Below are 25438 nucleotides of genomic sequence, written 5' to 3'. Positions count from 1 at the left end.
GTGTTGCAATTAATTGTAAACAGAGGCTTTGGCTACGTCCCTGTCACTATGATTACTCATTAATTTAACAGTTTCACTGGAACTACTTAGTGGGCGTCCATTATCAGGAATTAATGGACACCCTGCAGCCAATCAGAATCGAGTATTCACCCAGATCAGGGTATAATGTACATTAAAGCACAAAACACCAAACTCAACAATAAATATACATACATTAAAGCACAAAATTCAAAAAGGAAGAACATACACAAAAAGGTTTCATAAAACGACAAGCAGCAGATCACTCATGACTGTACAACTGATCCCTGTTTAAAAACTGGTTCAGTTTGACTTTAAAATGTTCCCAGTCAGGATCCATTTTGAGTTCTGTGGGTGAAAAGTTCCACATGTTTATCCCAAGAACAGTTGAGAACTGTTCACTACATCATCAATTAATATTCATATTTAACTCATGAACTGGAAGGAAAACAAACTGCCAGAGTTTTGTAGTTTAATATGTCTCATTAAAAAAAAAGTCAAAACCAGAGTGATAGAAATCAATACCACTATATAGGTAAATTATACTTTAAAGTATTAGTATCACTACTAGTATTAGTATCAGTGTTAACATTAGTAATTCCATTTTTTCTCTGTTAAAGAGTTTTTTAGGGTATTTTTCCTTATTTGAATGGAGGGTCTGAGGACAGAGGATGTCGTATTGCTGTACAGGCTGTAAAACCCCCTGAGGCAGATTTATGATTTGTGATATTGGACTGTACAAATAAAATTGACTTGACTTGACTTCACTACCAGTATTAGTATCAGTACTAGTGTAAGTATCAGTACTAGTGTAAGTATCAGTACTAGTGTTAGTATCACTACCAGTGTAAGTATCAGTACTAGTGTTAGAATCAGCACATTAATATTTAAACTATCTGCAGTAGTTGTGTCTCTGGAGGTCAGCAGGTCAAGCTGAGGCTCTGACCTCGTTATGATACGGCAGAATTGGGCATGCTCAGTCTGGCTCCATGACACACACACACACACACACACACACACACACACACACACACACATACACAGAGTCAGACAGATGTCTCTGGCTGCAGCTCGCAGCCCATTAGTCGTGTTTAATTATTGATCTCTAGCAGGCAGATGGACACACACACACACACACACACACACGCATGCACATATGCACGTACACACACACACACGCATGCACACACAGAGTTATATGCCACGATGATGTCATGAAACTTCCCTCACTGATAATTTAATTAGAAACATGATTCATTCAGCCTGCTGAGGTCTGTAAAAACATTAGAAAACAATCAGTGATGTTTGTGACAAAATACTGTATTTTACATGTATGTGTACATGTATTTTATATGTATTTGTACACGTATCATATGACTGTATAGTGTTTTTTATGTGTATGTGTACATGCATTTTATATGTATTTGTACATGTATCATATGACGGTGCATGCATGTGTACATGTATTTTATATGTATTTGTACATGTATCATATGACTGTATAGTGTTTTTATATGTATGTGTACATGTATTTTATATGTATGTGTACATGTATTTTATATGTGTACATGTGTCATATGACGGTGCATGCATGTGTACATGTATTTTATATGTATTTGTACATGTATCATATGACAGTATAGTGTTTTTTACATGTATGTGTACATGTATTTATATGTGTACATGTATCATATGACGGTGCATGCATGTGTACATGTATTTTATATGTACGTGTACATCTATCATATGAAATATCACAATTGTATGACCATAATGAAAAATATCTGAATGTGTTTACAAGCATTTGTGATGTAAACATACATTTAATATTATCAGAAAATATTGAAAGTTCATATTTAGTTGTTGTCCTCTGTTGCTCTGTTGATATAATAATAATAATAATAATAATAATAATAATATAAGAAGTAAATAAAATAAAATAATAATAATAATAAAAGACATTTTTAGTATTTATTTAATATAATAAATATAAAAAAATATTTTAAATTGAATTTCTAAAAAACATAAAAATAGAATAAAATTTTTAAAAAATACTCAGATTATAATATTATGTATATCATCACCATATCAATGCTTTTATTAAATATATGATAATGATATATAAGAAGCAGAAATAAAATAGAAAATATAAGAAATTTTAAAATACACAGTATTTATGCAATATCATAAGTTTAAAAAATTTAATTAAAATTTAATTTAAAAAGATGAGTATGAATAAATCAGAGAAGCAGTGAAGATGTAAATTTTAAATTACATGACATTTAGTTAATATCATAAGTAAAAAATGTTTTAAATGTAATAAAAAATAAAAATTTGAATTGAAATTTTTATAATATAATAAAAAAACTCAAATTGTAATATACTCATTAATGTATAATATAATAATAATATATAAAGAAGGAAGATATAAAATAGAAATTATGTAATATTCATTAAATTAATAATTTTCCTACCAAAAAAAATCACTTAAAATGAGATTAAAAATATTCAAATTGTAATTATTACATTTATTCATTAATATTGTTGATAAGTATTTGATTTTTTTGGTCTTTTTTTTTTTTATTATAGTCAATCATTATCAACTTAAATTTTCTTTCATTCTTTTTTCTTTACATCATTTTTTGTTTTGAGGTATTCTGACAGAGTGAACCATGAACTGTATATAAATATATTCATATACAGTCATTTATATACAGACTGTATATAAATATATTTCTATTAATGGAGTGAACTAAGTCTGTTTGTGTTTCAGTCTCTGCCTCCATCTGCTGGCTGCACACAGACAGACACACACTCCTACACTTCTTTTCATTTATTACTTCTAATACTGATCTATTTATTTTTACTCTATCATCATTTATTCATTTTGCACAAAGCAAAGAGAAAACAACTAACAAATTGTGAAACATTAAAACATTTTTTTAAAATTTTCACCAAAAATAAATTACACTGAAACATAAAGAACATTATTTTTATTATTTGCCTCCCTGAAAGATCAGTAGTTGTATTCCTGGATTGTTATTTTACTGTTTGCATGACACTACAGTTTTTACTTAATTCATTATCTTTATATTATTATTTCTATTTCACCTGTTACACTACAGTATACTTACACCTGCACCGTTCTAATAAACATGATATCTCAGGAACACCTGGAGGGAATTTCTTCAAATTTAGCATCAACGTCCACTTGGATTCAAGGATTAACTGATTAGAATTTGGTGGTCAAAGGTCAAAGGTCAAAGTCACTGTGACCTCACAAAACATGTTTTTGGCCATAACTCAAGAATTTAAACACTAATTATGACAAAGTTTCACACAAATGTCTAATAGGATATAACAATGAAGTAATGACATTTTGTATTCAAAAGGTCAAAGGTCAGCTTCACTGTGACATCGTAATGTTCTGCAAAAACACTTTTCTGGCCGTTATTCAATGAACAGCCATTACTCAGGAATAGAAGGGGAGACTTTGACCATATTTCAGATTTGTGTATCAGAACTTTGTTTTTTCTTCTTTCCTCTCCCATTGATCGTCTCACGACCCCTCAGATCTATCTGATGACCCTTTGGAGGGGCCCGACCCCTAGGTTGGGAACCACTGGACTAATATTTTACACCTAAATACAAAAGTGTTTTGAAATGTTGAGCAGGTTTTAACAGACACTGCACTGTAAATAAGGAAACATAAACATATTCTTTCAAACAGAACGAAGTCCACTCTGTGCTCATATTTCCTTGTTCCCTCCCCTTCAGATCTACAGTTTGAAAATGGGTATAACCAACATGTAATGTAGTCCTGTACTTCCCAGGAAGTGAAACTCAGACAGTCGTTGCCCCTGAGAGCTGAAATGGCGCAGATAGGAGATCAGCTGGACAGAGAAACCCTCTGTTGTTCGATCTGTCTGGATCTACTGAAGGATCCGGTGACTATTCCCTGTGGACACAGCTACTGCATGAACTGTATTAAAGGCTTCTGGGATGAAGAAGATCAGAGGAAGATCTACAGCTGCCCTCAGTGCAGACAGACCTTCACACCGAGGCCTGTCCTGGTGAAAAACACCATGTTAGCAGCTTTAGTGGAGCAGCTGAAGAAGACTGGACTCCAAGCTGCTCCTGCTGATCACTGCTATGCTGGACCTGAAGATGTGGCCTGTGATGTCTGCACTGGGAGGAAGCTGAAAGCCCTCAAGTCCTGTCTGACTTGTCTGATCTCTTACTGTGAGAAACACCTCCAGTTTCATTATGAATCACTTAGATTTAAAAAACACAAGCTGGTCGACCCCTCAGAGAAGCTCCAGGAGAACATCTGCTCTCGTCATGATGAGGTGATGAAGATGTTCTGCCGTACTGATCAGCAGAGTATCTGTTATCTCTGCTCTGCGGATGAACATAAAGGACACGACACAGTCTCAGCTGCAGCAGAAAGGGCTGAGAAGTGGAGAGAGCTCGAGGTGAGTCGACAAAACATCCAGCAGAGAATCCAGGACAGAGAGAAAGATGTGAAGCTGCTTCAACAGGAGGTGGAGGCCGTCAGTCACTCTGCTGATAAAGCAGTGGAGGACAGTGAGAAGATCTTCACTGAGCTGATCCGTCTCATCCAGAAAAGAAGCTCTGATGTGAAGCAGCAGATCAGATCCCAGCAGGAAACTGAAGTGAGTCGAGTCAAAGAGCTTCAGGAGAAGCTGGAGCAGGAGATCACTGAGCTGAAGAGGAAAGATGCTGAACTGAAGCAGTTCTCACACACAGAGGATCACAACCAGTTTCTACACAACTACCCCTCACTGTCACAACTCAGTGAACCTACAGACTCATCCAGCATCAATATCCGTCCTCTGAGATACTTTGAGGATGTGACAGCAGCTGTGTCACAGCTCAGAGATCAACTACGGGACATCCTGAGGGAGAAATGGACAAACATCTCACTGGCAGTGACTGAACTGGACGTTTTACTGTCACAACCAGAACCCAAGACCAGAACTGAGTTCTTAAAATATTCATGTGAAATCACTCTGGATCCAAACACAGCAAACACATGTCTGTTATTATCTGAGGGAAACAGCAAAGCAGAACTAATAAGACAACAACAGTCTTATTCTCGTCACCCAGACAGATTCACTGGATGTTATCAGGTCCTGAGTAGAGAGAGTCTGACTGGACGTTGTTACTGGGAGGTGGAGTGGAGAGGGGAAGTAGCAGTCGCATACAAGAATATCAGCAGAGCAGGAGGCTCGAATGAATGTGTATTTGGACTTAATGACAAATCTTGGGCTTTATATTGTGACACTAACAGTTATAAATTTTGGTTCAACAATATCTCAACTCCTGTCTCAGAGCAGGTATTCTGTCCTTCTACAGCGTCTCTGAAACCATGACTCTCCTCCACAGAGTCCAGACCACATTCACTCAGCCTCTCTATGCTGGACTTGGTCTTTATTTTGATGGAGACACAGCTGAGTTCTGTAAACTCAAATAGACAGAAGTCATTTCAGACTTCATGTGTCAGATTCTGTTGTAATTCTTCATTTTTTTTGTCTCCATTGTTTCTGAGAGCTCGTTGCTGTGGTGTTTCTGAACTGCACAGAGATCAGCTGTCAATCAAACTGGGATTATCAACATTTTTTAGTTTTTTTCTTGTTCTGTTGATGTTTTCAGTTTCTTTGAAATTCACTTTTTCCTGTGTGTTTTTATCCATGGAGGCTATCACTGCTCATGATGATGTCTTTTACCTTCACTGACGTTTCTTCAGATGAAAATATAAACTTCTCTTTGTTCTAAATGTTAGTTTCATGTTTGTATTGATGTGTTTGTGTTCTGTTGTTTCTTAAACAGAGAAAACAGCAGAACTTCCCTCATGATAGATATTTTGTTCTCATCACTTTGTAAATTCATAAAGAAATATAAAATCAAACTGTAATTATCATGATAATAATCATTTATTATGTTCTTGTACATAGCTGACATTCTGGGTTAAACTAACTGATTGTGTGGATGAAGTGAATCTGTACATGAAATCATTGAACAAGAGTCATTTAACAGACTTTACTGATGTGTGAACAATCTGAAGCTTTACATAATCAACAAAGATGTTTTTTCTAACAGTGAGTAAAGTATTTTCTTCTGTCTTCATCTCAGGATCTCATTCAAAGCTTCTGGAGAAAATGTGAAATTAAAGGAGAGTTTATTTGAGGCAGTTTTCCTCCTGAAACACCACAAAGTACAGAGTTCAGAGCAGCAATATTTCACCAGAAATCAAAGATTAGAGAAAAAGTCCAAAAACTGAAAACAGATTTGTGTATCAGAACTTTGTTTTTTCTTCTTTCCTCTCCCATTAATCATCTCATGACCCCTCAGATTTATCTGCTGACCCTTTGGAGGGGCGCGACCCCAAGGTTGGGAACCACTGGACTAAACTAGCTAACTGTATATAAAGTAGTGTAAACTAGCTCCACCTCCAGCAGCTACAACAGTAACATGCTGCTCTAACACTGATGCTTCACTATTAATAATCTAATGATGTCATATATAATAATATATCAGTCAGAGGGACCAAACCACTACTTTTACTGCAATACTTTAACTACATCAAGCTCATAATACTTATGTACTTTTACTGCAATACTTTAACTACATCAAGCTCATAATACTTATGTACTTTTACTGCAATACTTGAACTACATCAAGCTCATAATACTTATGTACTTTTACTGCAATACTTGAACTACATCAAGCTCATAATACTTATGTACTTTTACTGCAATACTTGAACTACATCAAGCTCATAATACTTATGTACTTTTACTGCAATACTCTGACTACATCAAGCTCATAATACTTATGTACTTTTACTGCAATACTTGAACTACATCAAGCTCATAATACTTATGTACTTTTACTGCAATACTTTAACTACATCAAGCTCATAATACTTATGTACTTTTACTGCAATACTTTAACTACATCAAGCTCATAATACTTATGTACTTTTACTGCAATACTTTAACTACATCAAGCTCATAATACTTATGTACTTTTACTGTGGTAGGATGTTTCATGCAGGACTTTTACTTGTAATGGAGTATTTTACATTGCTATATTAGTACTTTTACTGCAGTAAAGGATCTGAATACTTCTTCCACCACTATAGAAATGCAGCAGGAAAGCTTTCAGTGGGCTTTATTTCTGACAGCACGTCTTGTTTTTTGGTTGAATATAGATGTATTTCAGTGTGGTTATGATCCGTATGAATACATTACATATACAGTATTTGAACATGAACTGAATGTTTTTTTGCTTGTTTGTGTTTGAGTGAGAAAAGTATTGAGGACATTTGAAGGCTGTAGTCACTGAATGCTTTCTGTGTAAAAACAATGTAAATGTGTCACAGTTTGCTCCATAATTGTTTCTGTTGTGTCGACTGTGTGAAGAGTGTTAAAGATGTGGACTCAGTATTGAACCATGCAGGTAACCAATCAGGAAACAAATGATAATGGAAAATTTTTATTTGTAACTACCAAATGGTATTTAACATAGATAGATAGATAAATAGACAGATTTAGATGCATTATATAGTGCAGCATCTGTAACAGTGGCAGTATTATAATGTATTTTTTGAAATTTGAAGTAATTTGCTGCCATCTGGTGGTCAAACTCAGCATCTGTGTAACTCACCAACAGCAGAATATGTTAATATCACATTATTTTAACTAACATATCATAAATATAATAAATAAATAACATATATGTACATTTTATATTTATCAATATATATGATTTTCTTTTCCTATTGTTTTCATTATCTCATTTTATTTCTTTATTTATCAAAAATTCATGTCTTTTTTAATAGTTATTTTTTGTTTCCATTCTTTTATTTAATGTAACTCTATCTTAATTTATTTCTTAATTCTTCATGTATTCTGACTCTCAGTGCTGAGAGTAAACGATGCTTCAGAATACTTTAACTTTTCATACTTACTTTCAAATTTAACAGATAATACTTCAGTTTTACTTGTAATATAGTATTTTTAGATTAGATTAGATTTATTTTGACAACTGAATAATCATTTAAATCATTTTTTAAGCAAAAAACACTGGTTTTTGGCCTCTCAAATGTCATTAATTGTTTATCTTTGTGGATAATAAACTGAATATTTTTGGGTTTGGGACTGTTAGATAAAACCAGACACTTGAAGATGTAACCTACGACTGATGGGAACTTTAACAGATATTTTTCATCATTTTCTGACATTTCATGGATAAAACGATTAACTTTTGGTTCCCAGGTTGACTTTGCTTTATTCCAAGGGGTCACAGGCCACAAAGGCGGGAACCACTGGATTAGATTCAACTTTAGTATCAATGAACACCTACAACTATTTAACGACATGCAGTTGGCATCTAACCAGAGTGCAGTTTAGGCATAAAGTGCTGATGTAAATGATATAAATTACTATGAACAGCTTACATGAAATACAAGACGTAGATATACAGATATACATGTGTGCAGTAATGCAGAATGTTATATAAAGTGACACTGTGGTGAGTAAGTATTTCAGTTTGTAAGTTCGTTTGTCAGCTTAAATATATAATTCTATAATTTCAAGTTAATTCAGCCTAAAATTTTATAATTTTTATTTCACTATCATGTCAGAACTCATGTAAACGAGTTCTTGTGAAATGATGAGTTGAATGAATGAACCGCTGAGTTCACTCAACTCGTTAAATTAAGTTTCTAAACAAACACATTCAGCATATTAGTAGATTTCCCAGCATGCATTATTTGGGAGTTCAAACTCTTCTTTTTTGGTAGTTTGAAGAAAACATACATGATTGAAATTTGTGGTGTGTCTTTAATACATGTTGAAATAAGTCATGATTGTTTCTTTTCATAACAATAAAAACAACACAAGCCATGATGACGGTCAGTATTTATTTCAGTTGCTCTTCACTCGTATGGTGACGAGGTTGCAACAGCAGCAACTACAGATTTAGGTTATTTTGCATCAAATGAAAAACTGACTCTTCATATTGAGAAAATACAAATGAAAACCAAGTTTAATCTGAATTAGATTTACAATTTCAAACTACTGCCTGAGCAGTTCAACAAATGAACAGATCTGAATCCACCAAACGAAGGCAACATGTAATATTTAGTCCAGATCATTTTTGGTGGTGTTACAAGAACTATTTGTATTTCTTGACTAAACCTTAAGGCAGCACTTTCACTTATATTTTTACTCTCAGTTTAAAGTTTGAGCTTCACATGGATGTATTATAAGAGCTGGATACCAAACCAAAAATGGCGCCTATTCAGTCCAATAAAAATTGCTCAGCTGGCGCAGACGCCAAAAAAAGTTTCTAGCTTCTGCGTCATTCGGTCCATTGAATATGCGCAATGGTGTTTCCCCCACTGGCTCCGCCCATGAGTTCCCACTAAGCCCATAGACTTTACATTATGATGATGTCACGGATTTTTAAATCACTTTTCTTAGCTCGAGGAAAGTTTTACAGAAATAAAACCTCCATGGATCAAAAATTCATAATAGGAAGAGTCATAACTGACCTTGTTTGAAGTTGGAGGTGTCCTTTCAACAGTTTTACAGACGTCTCTTTTATAATGGTTGTCTATGGGGAAAATGCTTTTTTGGGCCACAGGGGGATTTTTCGCTGCAATACCGCAAGTGACCACTGGGAAAAATTGGCTGCAAGGCTGAGTGGCGGCGCCCTATCCAGCTCTTATTATACATCCATGGTGTCACTGTGCAGAGCTATTGTATATAAAGATGGAAGTCATGGCAGCGCCCCAAAAGTGAAGCCAGAATATCTTGATCGCCCCCTGGTGGCTGGATGCAGTACAGGTCATAAGTCCCGCCCCCTCTATGTTAGCGGATAGGACATGAGCCAAACTAAATAATCAAAGTACACATCAAATAAAGATGGTTTCTGTCATTTTAGGTCACTCTTATCACGCTGATGTTTGTCCAAGTGCTCATTTTTCTGATTCATTTCTTTTTAACGAGTTATTTGATGATATAAAAAGGGGGTGTGACATCATGATTGACAGCTGTGACAGCTGCTCTCAAACCTCCATCAGGCCCGACTCCACTGCGCAGACTCTGGCTACAAATGACGTTGTACAAGCAAGATGGCCGCTCCCGGAAACAAGATATTTTGGGTTCACTTCTGCATAGTGGCAGGAAGTGGAGGTGCAGCGTCCATATTTATATACAGTCAATGTGTAGAGTTTGTTTTCACATTCATCTACTTACATTTACATTAAATCTCAGTTGAAGGCGTGTACCTACGAGCATGATCTGTGACATCACAACTAGTTTGGAGCCAATCGTGGTTCAATATGCAACTTACACAAGTGTGATGTGGCAGCTCTAGAAATCACCTTCACACATAATTAAACTGTTTTCCCAGTTATGTTGCGTTGGCATAACATAATCGCTGCCTGGATTATGTTCACAGTGTTTTCAAATGATTGCATGGGGGGCGAACAAGATGCAGGGCTGTGCTAGCGGAGACCCATGTTCACATCCTGAGTCCTGTGTGTGTTCAGGTTTAGACAACAAAAGCCAACAAGTCCTCCAAATGAAACTCCAGATCGACACATAGAAGCGTTTTCTAATCTGGTGCCACTATCGGCAATAATCATCAAGACGACATCATCTGTCTGTTACAGATCACAATAATGATGTTTTATGATGTGACAACGCTGTGGTTCAGGGCTGGTTAGGTTTAGAGAAAGATCATGGTTTGGATTAAAATGATCACTTTGTTAAGGTTTGAGAAAGATGTGGTGGGTTAAAGTTACTACTTCCTTAAAGTTAGACCACCTTCATCCTCATGGCAACAATAATAACCACAGGGTTGAGGTTAGGGGACGATCGCGGTTGGAAACAGGAAATGAACAGCGTCTCCTGTGACAAAGTCCACTGTTGGGTTAAAGCCTCCATCCAGCCTCCTCCTCTGAATGAGGAAATCTGTCACATATACGTCATCTGAACGGCACCACTGCTCCGCCTCACAGTTACTACAGTCATTCAAACTAACTATAGGTCGTTTTTGGACGACTGACATTATGACCTGTTGTGTTGTTTTTGTTGAGAGGACAGACTCACAGAAGCACTTTGGTTCAGGTTAGTGAAAGATGTTGCTGTGGCTTAAATGCTCATCAACATGTTGAGTTTCACATCACTGCAGACTTTATTCTGTATTAAACAGAGACCAGGATCTTTCTCTGACTTTAACCAAGTGCAGAGTCTGAACACAAACACTTTCATATTACTGTAGTTTCTACTAGCGAGATCAGATATTTTAATGGAAAAAAACAACCAGGTACATTTGCGAACATTTCACTCATACATTCAATAGCAACATTTTTGCCAAATACTTGCCAGATGTGTTAATTAACAACATTTTCTCATCATGTCAAAAGAAAACATGATTCAGCGGCGTTACATTTCCAGGGAAACATTCTTGCCGTTGCAATTTAGTCAAAAATGAACAGAATTTCTTAGAAAACAGAGCATGATGTGGAAACCTGAAGCCTCCAGTGCACAAACACTGAGACATCTGGTATCCAGCAGGACAACTGTAGAAATCAACAATATTTACAGATTCAGAAATTCTGGATGTTTACATGAAGGAGAAAGAGGAGATGATGTTTGAAGGATTTTAACAAGTTCATTAGACTTTCTTTTGTGGACAATCCATATTAGACACATATTATATATTGAAAGCAGAGGATATTTATAAGCAAAGGATCTCAGTACGTCTTCCAGCACTGCAGTTAACTGATTAGATTTTTGCTAAATTGATATCAGATGATAATGGGACAGAATGATGACAGTTCCTGTTAACAGCATCACACCTAAAAGAAGGCTGACGAGCAGTAAACAAGAAGGAAAAAGCATCATAAATATTGTTGGAGCTCAACAACACACAGATCTACTTTTTGTGGACGTTCTCTAAACGTATTATTTGTATTATAGTCAAACACATTACTGATTACATTTAGGCTGATTAGACATTATTCACAGCGCTTCCTGTTTGTGTCGCTGTGGGATGACAGGAGGCCGTCGAGGTCTCTGGCATCAAGCCTCAACCTGAACTGAACTCACACCAATTCTCACCCAGACGCACATATTTACACTTTCATCATCAGCTCTGATTTACGGTGGAAATGACAAACAGCTGCGGTGAAGACGACATCAGGACGACACACAGACAATTCTGGAGAAACTTGAAGCATCTTTGAAAGATAATATTCAGATCTTCTGGATCTTACTCTGATCTAGAAGATCCGGATCTTACAGAGCTGCACCGATTAGTCAATTAATAGATAAGTCAGTCAACAGAAGATTATCAGCAACTATTTTGATAATCTTCCTTTTTCAACAAAAAATGGCCAAAATTTGCTGGTTTGATGGCTGAAATGTGATTTTTTTTTCATGCATATCTTTGTCATATATGATAGTAAACTGATTATCTTTAAATTTGGGACTGTGGATCAAACAAAACACGACATTTAATCGGCAGATTAATCAATAATGTAAATAATGCAGCCCTGTACTAATATATCACATCTGCAAAGTGAAACTTATTGATCAGCAGTTCTGCTGCTCATCAGTCTTCAGTTCTGTCTCGATGTGTTTTGTTTTATTTTTCTTACTTTACATTGAACTATATGTTTTATTTAGGATATTCTGTGTTTTTAATTCTGCTCACATTTGGTTGTAAATGACAATAGAGTCTATTTTGAACTTTGACTTTGATTAAGTGCCTCCACTTGTACAAATAATAACATTATTATATCATATCATATCATATTATGTTGTGAGGTTATTATTAATAATATTAAAAATAGATATAAACTGCAAACAAACTAATAAAAGAAGATTAAGAGTCTAAGGCCGTGCGAGCAGCTCTGTGAGGCAACAACAGTCAGGTGTCCATATGAGCATAAGAGGTTTACCTCGCTGTAATCATTCCTCCTGTTCATACTGGACATTAAAAGATCCTTCAAATGTGCTTTCAATGCATTTAAAAGTCTCTGTGAAGCTTATATGAGGCTTCAGCAGTCTGAGTTAGTCATATCAAGTGGATATCTGACACATTTACAGTCTTTTTAGCATCAAATTCCCTCTTTGTGTTTCCTTGGACAGTGTTTCCCTGTTGAGCTGTGGTGGGAGTATAGTAACAAAAACAGGGACTTTGGCACTAAAAAGACTGTAACGTTGAAAGATATCTACTTGATTTGACTCATTTGGACACTAAAGCTTCATATTAGCTTCAGATAAACTTTTAAATACATTTGTGCACAGAAGGAGGACTGTGGATTTTGTCCTCCATCACTTCCATTGTAAGGTCATTATGAAGGGATCTTCTAATGTTCAGTATGAACAGGAGGAATGATCACAGCAAGAAAAACAGGTTTCAATGTTCATTTGGGCTCCTGACTGTTGTTTTAACTTGAAAAACTGTGAACGTGTCCTTTAACAACAGTGGTCCTTTGAGCTAAATGCTAACATGCTGATGCTAAGCAGGTATAATGTTTACCAGTTGGTGCGAGGTACCTCCTCTGATGCACTGGGACTCATCTTCAGTCATGTGACCGGGGTCATCAGGTCTTTCACCCTTGCCCAAGTGACCCAGTCAGGGTTGATCCGGCTCTGTCTTGCGTCCCAGCAGCAGTTCCCCCTTCTTAATCCGTACTCACCGTGTGGCTTTCTCTGCAGCTTCAGTGACTGATGTTATTGCTGCTCCTTTTATTCTCAGTAGCGTGAGCACTTTGCACAGGGAGCGAAGTCACATGACATTGATTCTGTCCTCACTTCTGTCTACTTGGCAGAACTCCTCTGACTTTACCCAGTGGTGAAATATAACTAAGCACATTTACACAAATACACCTCTGCGGTCTGGTGTTTATCAGATCTTAAACTGAGGATTGTAGAACATAAGGCTGCTGCGCGCATTAAGAGTCTGGATCACGCAATGTCACATCATTATGTAAATACAAATGATGGCTCGGCCTCTACCCTGAAATTCTGGAAATTCTGCACCCCTCGCTGTTATACAGAGAAAGCTACTGCATTTACACAACTGAAACATGTGGATTAAATGAGGAAATTAATCTAATAAGTTTTATAGTTGTTATGATATATATAGTATATACTGTATACTTTATATACTGTGATAATATGGCATTGGATGTAAACAACATCCAGAACCTGTCCGTCCAATGAGAGACAGGGATTAGCTGAGCGTTGGTAAACACCACCACGGCCTCTTCTTACTCTGATGTTAGTTACTGCACTTTAAACTCTTTCATGCCTCAGATCTCATCTGTCCAGATCCTACAGTTAAGAGATTTCCATTTTCTTCAGCTTTATACTTCTACTCCGCCACATTTCAGAGGGAAATACTGCACTTTTACCTGGCAGCTAAAGTTACTAATTTACAAACAAAATATTGGGTTCATTTATAAAATACTATAAGTTTTTACATATTAAACCAGTAGCTTGTGTGCATTTATATAATGGCTACTACTACTGTACTTCTGGGACCTAGTCGTATAATGCAGCACCATCAGGGAGGCGTCTGATTGGTCCCAGATTTATTCAGCAGCATGACAAGGAGCCCAAACATCCAGCCAGAGTCATAAAGATCTATCTTCAGCTACAAGAAGAACAAGGAGTCCTGCAACAGATGGTCTCTGATCTCAACATCATGGAGTCGGTCTGACAGAGGCAGCTGAGACGCCTGAAAAACTGTGTGCAGGTGAACCGAGGAGAACTGCTGCTGTTTTAAAGGCAAAGCTGCTCACAGTAAATATTGATTTACTTTAGCTTTCTGCTGTTTACTGAACTTTGGATCAAGTTAACTGATCAATAAAAACTATTTACAGCATTTTACTTTCAGTGACCAAAACTTTTACTGTAGATAAAATACTCTACTTTGAATAATACCGTGTGTCTGACATGTTTTTTTCCACAAAAAAAGTACAAATATCACGTTGAAATCTTTCAAACATCATCTCCACCTTCTCCTTCACGAAAAAATCCAGAATCTCTGAATCTGTAAATATTGTTGATTTTTAAAGTTTTCCTGCTGGACACCAGATGTCTCCTCCTTCACTGTAAAGTTCATTCTCAGTGTTTGTGCACTGGAGGCTTCAAGTTTCCACATCACACTTGTGTAAGCTGCATACTGGACCAGGACTGGCTTCAAACTAGTTGTGATGTCATAGGTCCTGCAGGTACGTCCAGGTGTTAAAGTGAGCTCAGAGAAACTTTGAAAACAAACTCTGCACAGAGAACAACATCCAACTGAAGGAACAAGAAGAAAAACTACCACCGGAGAATGATTGAACAGATAAGAGGAACAAAAATAGATGGATGACAAATTAAAAGATGTTTTAAGTTCTAAACTCTCTTTTTGTCCATTCAGCCCGTTCAGCGCCTGGTCCGGATGACGTGACTCTAATCTGAAGACAGAGAGCATTACAGATGCCTGTGAGGTCACACAGCGAGGTGAAGTCATAAAAAAGGTGCTCAGAGGCCGTTTGCCTCGACACAACCATCTACACACTGCTGACACTTCACAGGGTTTCTGCAGGATTCAACAAATTACATATAAGATGTTTTTATACCACATAGAACACAGAAGAATGATGGAAAACCATCATCCCAGACAATAAGGCCTACAATTATGACCATCAGATCACATTTTATCAGCACTTTCAGCTGTATTTAACAATATGTCCATGTAATTTAATTAATCATTTAACATGACCTGGACCTAGATAAGTAAGAAGATTTGACACAATGGATAATATAACAAGCTTTTAAAATACAACACATTGTTAAAGATGAATCCAGTGGTTTCCAACCTTTTTGGCTTTTGACGTCTTACAAAAAGCAGTGTGTAGTCGGGGTCACATTTCACATGTCTATGAGTTGTTAACAGCTCCACCAAATAGTGATTTTTCCCTCTAAACTTCTCACATGCTTTCATTTCAATAAATGTTCAAATGATCCAATATTTCAGCAAAAATCAAAGATTAGAGAAAAAGTCCAAAAACTGAAAACAGATTTGTGTATCAGAACTTTGTTTCTTCTTCTTTCCTCTCCCATTAATCATCTCACCACCCCTCAGATTTATCTGCTGACCCTTTGGAGGGGCCCCGACCCCTAGGTTGGGAACCACTGGACTAAACTAGCTAACTGTATATAAAGTAGTGTAAACTAGCTCCACCTCCAGCAGCTACAACAGTAACATGCTGCTCTAACACTGATGCTTCACTATTAATAATCTAATGATGCCATATATAATAATATATCAGTCAGAGGGACCAAACCACTACTTTTATTGCAATACTTTAACTACATCAAGCTCATAATACTTATGTACTTTTACTGCAATACTTTAACTACATCAAGCTCATAATATACAATAATTTGATCATTTTGTGACAGTTAGTATTATTCAGGGTAACCTGTACATGCTCGTCCCACAATTAGCATCAATTGCTGCCTTCCAGCGTTTTGAGGATGTATGTCTAGAGCAACAGCTGAACATCACACTGTCTTCATAGCTTCTAACATGCATGTTTTTTTCTTCCTTTGACAAGATATTTCACATTAGTAATTTAGAATTGTTTTTTTAGTCGTATTTGTGACCGCGCATCTTCAAAGTGGGACTTTCGCGCATCCATGAACGCAACACGTGTTGCTTCAGCAAAGGCAGCAGCAGAAGACATGTTTTATGAAATTACACATTTACACCTATTTGCTCTCTTGGTTATGATTTGCGTTTGATAATTTTCCTCAAAATCCGATAATTTTAAGCCTCTTGCACAATAACATTTCCCATCTGGCAACGCTGTCACCAAAGCAGCAGGACCAGACAGGGTTTCAGGCTGCACCCCGAAGACACGTGCTGACCAACCAGCAGGGGCGTTCACCAGCATCTTTAACCTCTACCTACAACAGGCTGTAGTCCCACCTGTCTTAAATCCACCACCATCGTCCCTGTGCCCAAAAAGACAGCAGTTACAATCCTTAATGACTATCGCCCAGTTGCCCTTACACCAGTTGTTATGAAGTGCTTTGAGGGGCCTGTAGTCTCTCACAGCAAGGCCAGCACCCCTACTGATCTGGACAACCACCAGTTTGCTTATAGAAGAAACAGATCTACAGAGGATGCAATCACTTCATAAAGCCCTGTCCCACCTGGAGCATCCAAACACATATGTCAGGATGCTTCTCGCTGACTTTAGCTCTGCTTTAAATATTATAATCCCCCATAAACTGGTGTACAAACTCGACAACCTGGGATTAGCCACTTCACTCTGCTTATGGATTATGGACTTCCTCACTAACAGACCACAAAACGTCAAAATGGGCAACTACACATCCTGAACACAGGTGCTCTGCAGGGCTGTGTGCTCAGTCCAGCCCTCTTCACGCTCTTCACCCATGACTGCAGGTCCAACATCTGGTCGAGTGGTGAGCACCATAAAAACCAAGGAGATCATTGTAGACTTTAGGAGATCCAAAAAGACCACACATCCCCCTCTCCACATAAATGGTGAGCAGTTGGAGAATGTCAATGACATCAAATTCCTGGGAATCCATATGACAAAAGGGCTCTCATGGTGCCTTAACACCTCCCACCTAGTGAAGAAAGCTCAACAGAGGTTCTCAGCTCCTAGTAAACTTTTGGAGAAGCACCATAGAGGGTATCCTCTGCTGCTGTTCATGGTGTGGTATCCCAGTTGCACCACCGAGAACCAGAAGGACTTGGTCCAGGTGTAAAAACATCACAGAAGATTTTGGAAACTGTGCTCTCAAACCAGGACACAATGTATGCTAGCTGTCTAACATCAGTAAGGACTCAACCCTCCCAGGTCACAGTCTGTTTGTCTCCTTGCCATCGGGGAAGAGATACAGAGTCATCAAAGCCTGAACTAACAGACTGAAGAACAACTTCCTCCGCAGAGCTGTAGCCTCCATCACCCCCCACCCTCCCATAGCTGCTCAGGACTGATGACTGAAGACTGTAAATATTACCAAGTTAGCCCCCCACCTCCCACCCTCAACAGCTGCTAATGCACTCCAACATTTTATTACATACAACACATATTAAATCTGTAATGTAAAATCTTCAAAATCTTCATACGACATTGTATCAGTGTTGTAATAACAAAATACCTAATTCATCGTACAAATCACTATTACACTGCACTGTTACGGTTCAGCTGCCATGCATAAGTTCCTTTTATGTATTATATACAGATAGAGGGCACTATTTCTATGCTCACATGTTTCAACATAGAGAAATGAGATAGAGATAGTGAACATGGATAAAACAAAAATTAAAAGAACCACATACACAGAAAATGCAATAAATATAGTAGTTACCGGGATGTAACTCCAGTTATATGCGCATGTGTGTGACCCTCTGACGGGCTTCGCTATTGGTTTACCCTAAAGATCTTTGCACTCAGCGCCCAACCGTGCATCTAATGTTGCAGAAGAATTCTCTGGTGGTGGAGAGTGCAACGAATGGTCCAAGCCGTGGAACGAATACGACAAGGAGGACAAACGTCATGTCCACAAGGAGGAAGACCTTGCTTCCCTCTTCAAAGACGACGACCCGCCGGCAGCCCACCGCTATCACCTCGATGACCTGCCCAGCCTGGCACTGTTCACCTCAGCCGCCATCAGGATGGCGACCCCGCTGCCACCACAGCCGCCCTCCGAAGCTCCTACTGAGGATTTCACCACAGGCCTCCCTGCCCAGCCACACGGGAAGCCTCAGCCTCATATCATCATTCCCAGGACGGCGCCCATCTTTGGCTATGTGCAACGTGAGTGGGCCGCTCCGCCATCTGCTAAGCCCCAAAGAGTTTTCAATCATTCATTTCAATCAACACCTTGAGTCTTTTCAGTAAATAGACAGTATTCTGAAGGGACACATCTTCCCCTATTTTACCTTATGTATTATTATAATACTTATAGTTTTTGCATCTCTATATAGATATAATTTGATTTATGGGTAGTTTTCCACATTTTTATTCCTCTTCTTGCTCTATCTTTACTGTATGTGACCTAATTTCCCTCCACGGATCAATAGTTTAATCTTATCTTACTTGAGTAAATATACTGTCGACCTCTGCTCTCCAGGCCTCTCAAAATCCTTCAAATGAAATGATTTACAAGGGAAAAATCAATACACAGCATATATAATTTGGTGTCCTGGAGCCTCAGATTGAGAACCGCTTTGATCTAGTTGCCTGTCATGAACATTTTTGGCCACTAGATGGTGCCAATGAGACTTTAGCTCAGTTTATAAATGCATGTGTGGGTTAAAGTACAGTGTTACCATTCTGTGTAATATAACTGTGTAGGTTTGGTATTCCCGCTGTTTACCATGAACCCCCCCCCCCCCCCAACACACACACACACACACACACATAAAGGCCATCCTGTATCAAAGGAGCGTTTTGATGTTGGTGTGTGTGTGTGTGTGTGTGTGTGTGTGTGTGTGTGTGTGTGTGTGTGTGCGTGTGTGTGTGTGTGTGTGTGTGTGGAGGGGGTTTTGAAGGCGTTTCCATACCGTAGAAGTGAAAAGCTTTTTTCCTCCAGTGTAAAATCTGAGGTGGACTCAGGTTAGAAAGCTGCAGGAGAAGAAAATTCAAGATTTTAAAGGGATAATGCACAAAGTTTAGATGGAAATAATATTAAAGGAACATTACAGAGGTATCAGAGATGCAATAAAACACAATAAAGTGCAGTAAAATCTGTATAAATAGAATCTCTGCTGGATTATTTAGGATTTAACTGAACTTAAATACATTTTTTTGATAAAGTTAACTGTGTTTTCATGAATAAGACACGTTTTCAGTTGTAGTTTTGGAAGTATTTCACATTTTTCAGAACTAAAAAGCTGCATCTAAATGTGACACAGATGTTCACACAAACACACATGTTCAGTGTGTGTTTGCAGTTGACCTTTCCACTCGGAGTGAATTTTCAGCCACATGTTGAAATGTTTTAATAATTTAAAAGTGCTGCTGTTTTGTTTCTTTCGGTGTGAGTGTGTGTGTGTGTGTGTGTGTGTGTGTGTGTGTGTGAGTGTGTGTGTGTGTGTGTGTGAGAGTGTGTGTGTGTGAGTCTTGGAGTGGCTGCGGCTCGGCTGTGAAAGCGACTGTAATGTAAATGCTGCATGTGAATGTGAAGCTGCAGACAAAGACAGGGCTGCTTTTGTTCTTCCATGACAGAAAAGGCCTCTGCAGCTCCTGAAATGGCGGCTGGTGGAGGTGGTGGTGGTGGTGGTGGTGGTGGTGGTGGTGGTGTTGGGGGGGGGGGGCAGGCTAAGCGGGAAGGATGGAAAGCCTGGAGTGGAACCGGAGCTCAGGCTGGATCTGGATTCAGCTTTTTTCCACTTTCTAATACGCTAATTTATCATCCTGAGAGACGCAGATATCCTGTTTTACACACGTTTGACAGCTTTATTCAACCCCGAACTGTGAAGAGAGTTGCATTAAACTGCTGAGTTTGACTGAAATCAGAAATGAAAATGAAAGTATCCGACTGTGACTCACTCTGATGATAGTTAACAGCAGCCATGATGGGACAGAGCTCTGTAAACTCACACAAAGACACACTGTCACTGCATACAGTAGCATTTTTATTATACATTAACATTTTCAGGCTGAATATCAAGTAAATTAATTTCTTTTCACGAGAAATCTGCACATTTCTAAATAGATTTAATAACTTTGTGCACATTTCTGTTTAATTCAACTTGTTTTACAGATTTTCTTCAATCCTTCTTTATTTTTTTCTATTTAATTGTTTGATCTGAAGCTTTTATTGTGTCAAAACTGGAGCTCAAGATACTTCAATTTCCATTGAGCTTGTTGCGTACCACAGAGGATGAATCCTAATGATTTTGATGACTGTCTGAGCTCCACTGTCAGATCAAACTTTATATTTTTATCCTTACTACTGATAAAAAAGAGATTTTCACGGTGATATATTCGTTTCATTGTTTTTCTTTAAGAGGGACGATGCAGAGGAGGTTAAAAGCTCTTTTTCATTTCATTTGCTGCCGTATGTCGTTGGTTTTTACTTTGATCTCTGCTTCGAGGTCAGAGGTCGATAATACGATATATCTTTGTTGGAGTCAGCAGTGCTGGCTGCTGCTCAGCTTTTACACTCGGAGTCGGATTCCGCAGCTTTTTAATGTCACAAGAAATAAGATTTAGATCAAAAAGTCGTAGATATGAAAGTGAAACATGCTGTAAAAAGCACAAATAAATCAGGCAGCATCAGGACTAAACTGTTCCCTCTGAGTAATGAGGAAATAAAACGTCACTTCAGATTCATAAACCCTCCCGCAGAACTCATCATGTTTTGCCATAATTAATATATATAGTAGATATACTGCAGTGTCTAATGTGGGAGTGTGATGTATGAGGTTGTTCTGGGACATTCAGTGAAGGTAATCTGATATTTCTGATTCTTGAGTTTAAAACAACACATGAGACAGTGAGGAAGTACATTTACTGAAGTACTTGTACTTAACTTGAGTATTTCCATCTGATGCTACTTTATACTCATAATACTACATTTCAGAGGGAAAAGTTGTACTTTCTACTCTACACTGCATTTATTTGACAGCTTTAGTTACTTTTCAGATTAAAATTTTACATTAAATAAGACATAATAAGCTTATAAAATACAAACAATTAAGTTCAAGATTAAACCATTAGTTCCCAAACAGTTTGGCGTCTTACCATTGTGTGTATTAATCAATAAATCAAAATTTGTTGGCTGATTTTCTGCAAAAAGTACTTTTACTTTTAATACTTTAAGTAAATTTAGCTGAGAATACTTCTGTACTTTTACTTAAGTAAGATGTTAAATGCAGTAATTTTATTTGTAATGGAGTATTTTTACATTGCGGTATTGCTACTTTTACTGAAGTAAAGGATCTGAGTATTTCTTCCACCACTGGAGGAAGATTATATATCTATATATATTTTGGCTGCTATACAGCCTGTTTATACAGATCGAGGTGAGACGTCACCTGTTGGTTGACCAGAAGCTTCCACATATTAGAGTGCAGGACGTTGCCTTTCACGCTCTGGAAACACGACCCGCTACATCAGACCCAAGCTAACGCTAGCCACTCCCCGCTACCTCAGACCCAAGCTAACGCTAGCCACTCTCTGCTACATCAGACTCAAGCTAACGCTAGCCACTCCCCGCTACCTCAGACCCAAGCTAACGCTAGCTTACTGGGAACACGGAGTGCTGAATTAAGAGACTGAGAACATGATGACTCACTGAAAACAATGACCGACTAAGTATTTCTAGAGAGAAGTTGAGGCTTTTTGAATGGGAGTCGTTTGGAGCAGCTAGCGGCCGCCAGGTTGTTTCTTATTGTCCTTGAAGGAGATGCGTTTTCATGAACTGTAAATTGTCGGGTTGCCTGTAAAGGTGAATATTCAGGGATCAATAACCAAAGATAGCTTAAGGCCCCATTTTGCTGTGAAAGACGTGTGCAGCGTCTGAAAGCTTCTTTCCGATGTTGGAAATCTGGTGCAAAGGTGCTAAATGTAATATTTGCAAAGGTAGCTTAATTTTTAAACAAATTTATAGAAAACCTGCAAAAGAAAAATGTAGTGAATGTTCAGTTTGTTCTGCTGTGTGAATATTAGCAGATAAACTAATTCTCCAGTCAGTGCCATTAAACCGTTGCAGAGGAAGAAGAACACAACGAAACGATGGAAAACGTGATGGAAATATGACGTTTCTGTTTGTTTCATGTATTGATGAGAGGAAGGTTACAGTCTCCTCATCATCGCTCCACACAGATCTGATGTTTTCAGCTCTTCAACAACTACTTTTACAGCTCAGATAAGAAAGAAAAACTCCAATTTCCTGCGTTTCCACTCAGATTTTTAATGAGTAAATTGCAAAATGTGCATAAAAAAGGAGGATGGACGACAAAGCCCTCTTCAGGCAGTGATTGGTCGGGTGTTCGGAGGAGGGAAAGTGAGCGTTTTCTTTTCTTTTTTCGAATTCTTCACACAAATATTTCTGTCACTTGTCACATGAGCAACTGACGTCAACACCAGGAGAAACTGCTGCGTTATCCACACACATGTACAGTCATCACAAACTGGCTCAGAGTCAGCAACAAAAAGGGGAATTACATATAAATAAAGTCTCTAAAATTACATTTACTGTCAACTCAAATATCAAATATAATAGTAGGCTAATGTTAGTCAGTTAGTCAGCTAGGCCACCATCTGGCTGGTGGAGGTCTAGGAGGAGAACGAGAGAAAGAGATTAACATGGAAACACTGTAGACTGAGGTCTAAACTAACCAGGTGCAGCTAGTCTCCTGACGCCCTCTCTAACCCCGCCCACCGGCTCGACCTCACAAGCAGAAGGCAGCACACAATTCATACTGTGGAGACAACAAAGACGAAATGAACCTTTAAGAGCCCCAAACAGCCTGTAGGTCGAAGGCCTGGTGGTTTACTTTGAGGAAATGAAAGATTTTTGCAATGAACCTGCAACTGCAAAAAAGAAATCAGTTTCTTTTGGAGACATTTCACACTCAGTTTTATCTTTATGTTTCTGTTCAGTTTCTTTTTCGTTTGGTTTTGCAGAAGTTCAAGTCAGACATGGTTTTCATTTTGCTGCACAAGTGAACAACGTGTTTGTTTCATGATCAGATTTTGTACTAAAGTTGAAGTACAACGTTTCATTCACAACTTCCCTTCAGAAAAAAAGCTAAAAATAAGATCCAGCAGGAAGATAAAGTGAAATGTTTCGAGTGAAAGTTATAATTCTTAGATTCAAAATGTCTGTTACTGTCAGACAAAAACCTCCTATGTGCTGCATGTCGTCACCGTAACAGGAAAACCTCTTATCTCCAATTTTGGGAATTTCCCTGCTTTGAAATTAGTAGATGATGGAAAAACAATGTGGAAAACAGGAGAACAATGAAGACAAGAAAAGAGAAGGAAAGATAATGTTTTTAATTATAAATGATTACATCTCACGTTGCTAGAGGTGGAAGAAGTACTCAGATACTTTACTTAAGTAAAAGTACCAATACTGCAATGTAAAAATACTCCAATACAAGTAAAAGGTCATGCATGAAACAGTAAAAGTACATAAGTATTATGAGCTTGATGTAGTTAAAGTGTTGCAGTAAAAGTACATAAGTATTATGAGCTTGATGTAGTTAAAGTATTGCAGTAAAAGTACATAAGTATTATGAGCTTGATGTAGTTAAAGTATTGCAGTAAAAGTACATAAGTATTATGAGCTTGATGTAGTTAAAGTATTGCAGTAAAAGTAGTGGTTTGGTCCCTCTGACTGATATATTATTATATATGACATCATTAGATTATTAATAGTGAAGCATCAGTGTTAGAGCAGCATGTTACTGTTGTAGCTGCTGGAGGTGGAGCTAGTTTACACTACTTTATATACAGTTAGCTAGTTTAGTCCAGTGGTTCCCAACCTAGGGGTCGGGCCCCTCCAAAGGGTCAGCAGATAAATCTGAGGGGTGGTGAGATGATTAATGGGAGAGGAAAGAAGAAAAAACAAAGTTCTGATACACAAATCTGTTTTCAGTTTTTGGACTTTTTCTCTAATCTTTGATTTTTGCTGAAATATTGGATCATTTGAACATTTATTGAAATGAAAGCATGTGAAGAAGTTTAGAGGGAAAAATCACTATTTGGTGGAGCTGTTAACAACTCATAGACATGTGAAATGTGACCCCGACTACACACTGCTTTTTGTAAGACGTCAAAAGACAAAAAGGTTGGAAACCACTGGTTTCATCTTTAACAATGTGTTGTATTTTAAAAGCTTGTTATATTATCCATTGTGTCAAATCTTCATCTGAAAAGTAACTAAAGCTGTCAAATAAATGTAGTGGAGTAGAAAGTACAATATTTCCCTCTGAAATGTAGAAAGTAGCATCACATGGAAATACTCAAGTAAAGTACTATTCTTGAGTAAATGTACTTAGTTACTTTCCAACACTGCATGTTTTTTTTGTTAAAATCTGAATCTACTGAAACTTCAGCCTGATAAATGTAATGGAGGAAAAATACGACATTTCTGACCAAGTTTGGTGGAGGAAAACTAGAAAGTTTGCCAGAATATAGAAGCACCAAAAATATACTTCACAGTAAGTACAGTAATACTCCCCACCTCTGACTGACTGCAGAAAGAGGAAGTTTAATATGTTCGAATCACTGTTTCCCAGAGTTTTAGCAGATGAAACAGCCAAAAACTGAAGTTCCGACAAACATGAAGAGACACGATGATCCATCGATCAATGTCAG

General features: G+C 37.7%; 1 protein-coding gene and 1 long non-coding RNA gene across 2 annotated transcripts; one reads left to right on the top strand and one right to left on the bottom strand.

Annotated features, from left to right (window-relative positions):
- Positions 1-3890: 3890 nt before the first annotated feature.
- On the top strand, positions 3891-5570 carry LOC121908829 (tripartite motif-containing protein 16-like). The gene has a single exon (XM_042429139.1). It carries the CDS (start codon positions 3891-3893, stop codon positions 5412-5414), a length of 1524 nt encoding a protein of 507 aa, XP_042285073.1. The 3' UTR covers positions 5415-5570.
- A 9652-nt stretch (positions 5571-15222) lies between these two features.
- LOC121908435 lies at positions 15223-22418 on the bottom strand. Its single transcript, XR_006099233.1, has 3 exons — positions 22147-22418; positions 19669-19729; positions 15223-15657 (listed from the first exon to the last, which is right to left on the bottom strand). It is a non-coding gene; the product is annotated as an uncharacterized LOC121908435 (long non-coding RNA).
- Between the last annotated feature and the right edge of the window lie 3020 nt (positions 22419-25438).

Source organism: Thunnus maccoyii, chromosome 12 (genome assembly GCF_910596095.1).
Source record: "Thunnus maccoyii chromosome 12, fThuMac1.1, whole genome shotgun sequence".
Taxonomy (NCBI): domain Eukaryota; kingdom Metazoa; phylum Chordata; class Actinopteri; order Scombriformes; family Scombridae; genus Thunnus; species Thunnus maccoyii.
Note: the sequence above shows the minus strand (reverse complement) of the source record. Positions and strands in the feature narration are given on the sequence as shown.

What these genes read in the sequence shown, in the direction of transcription:
- LOC121908829 (XM_042429139.1), top strand. Translation starts at nt 3,891, where the DNA reads ATGGCGCAGATAGGAGATCAGCTGGACAGAGAAACCCTCTGTTGTTCG.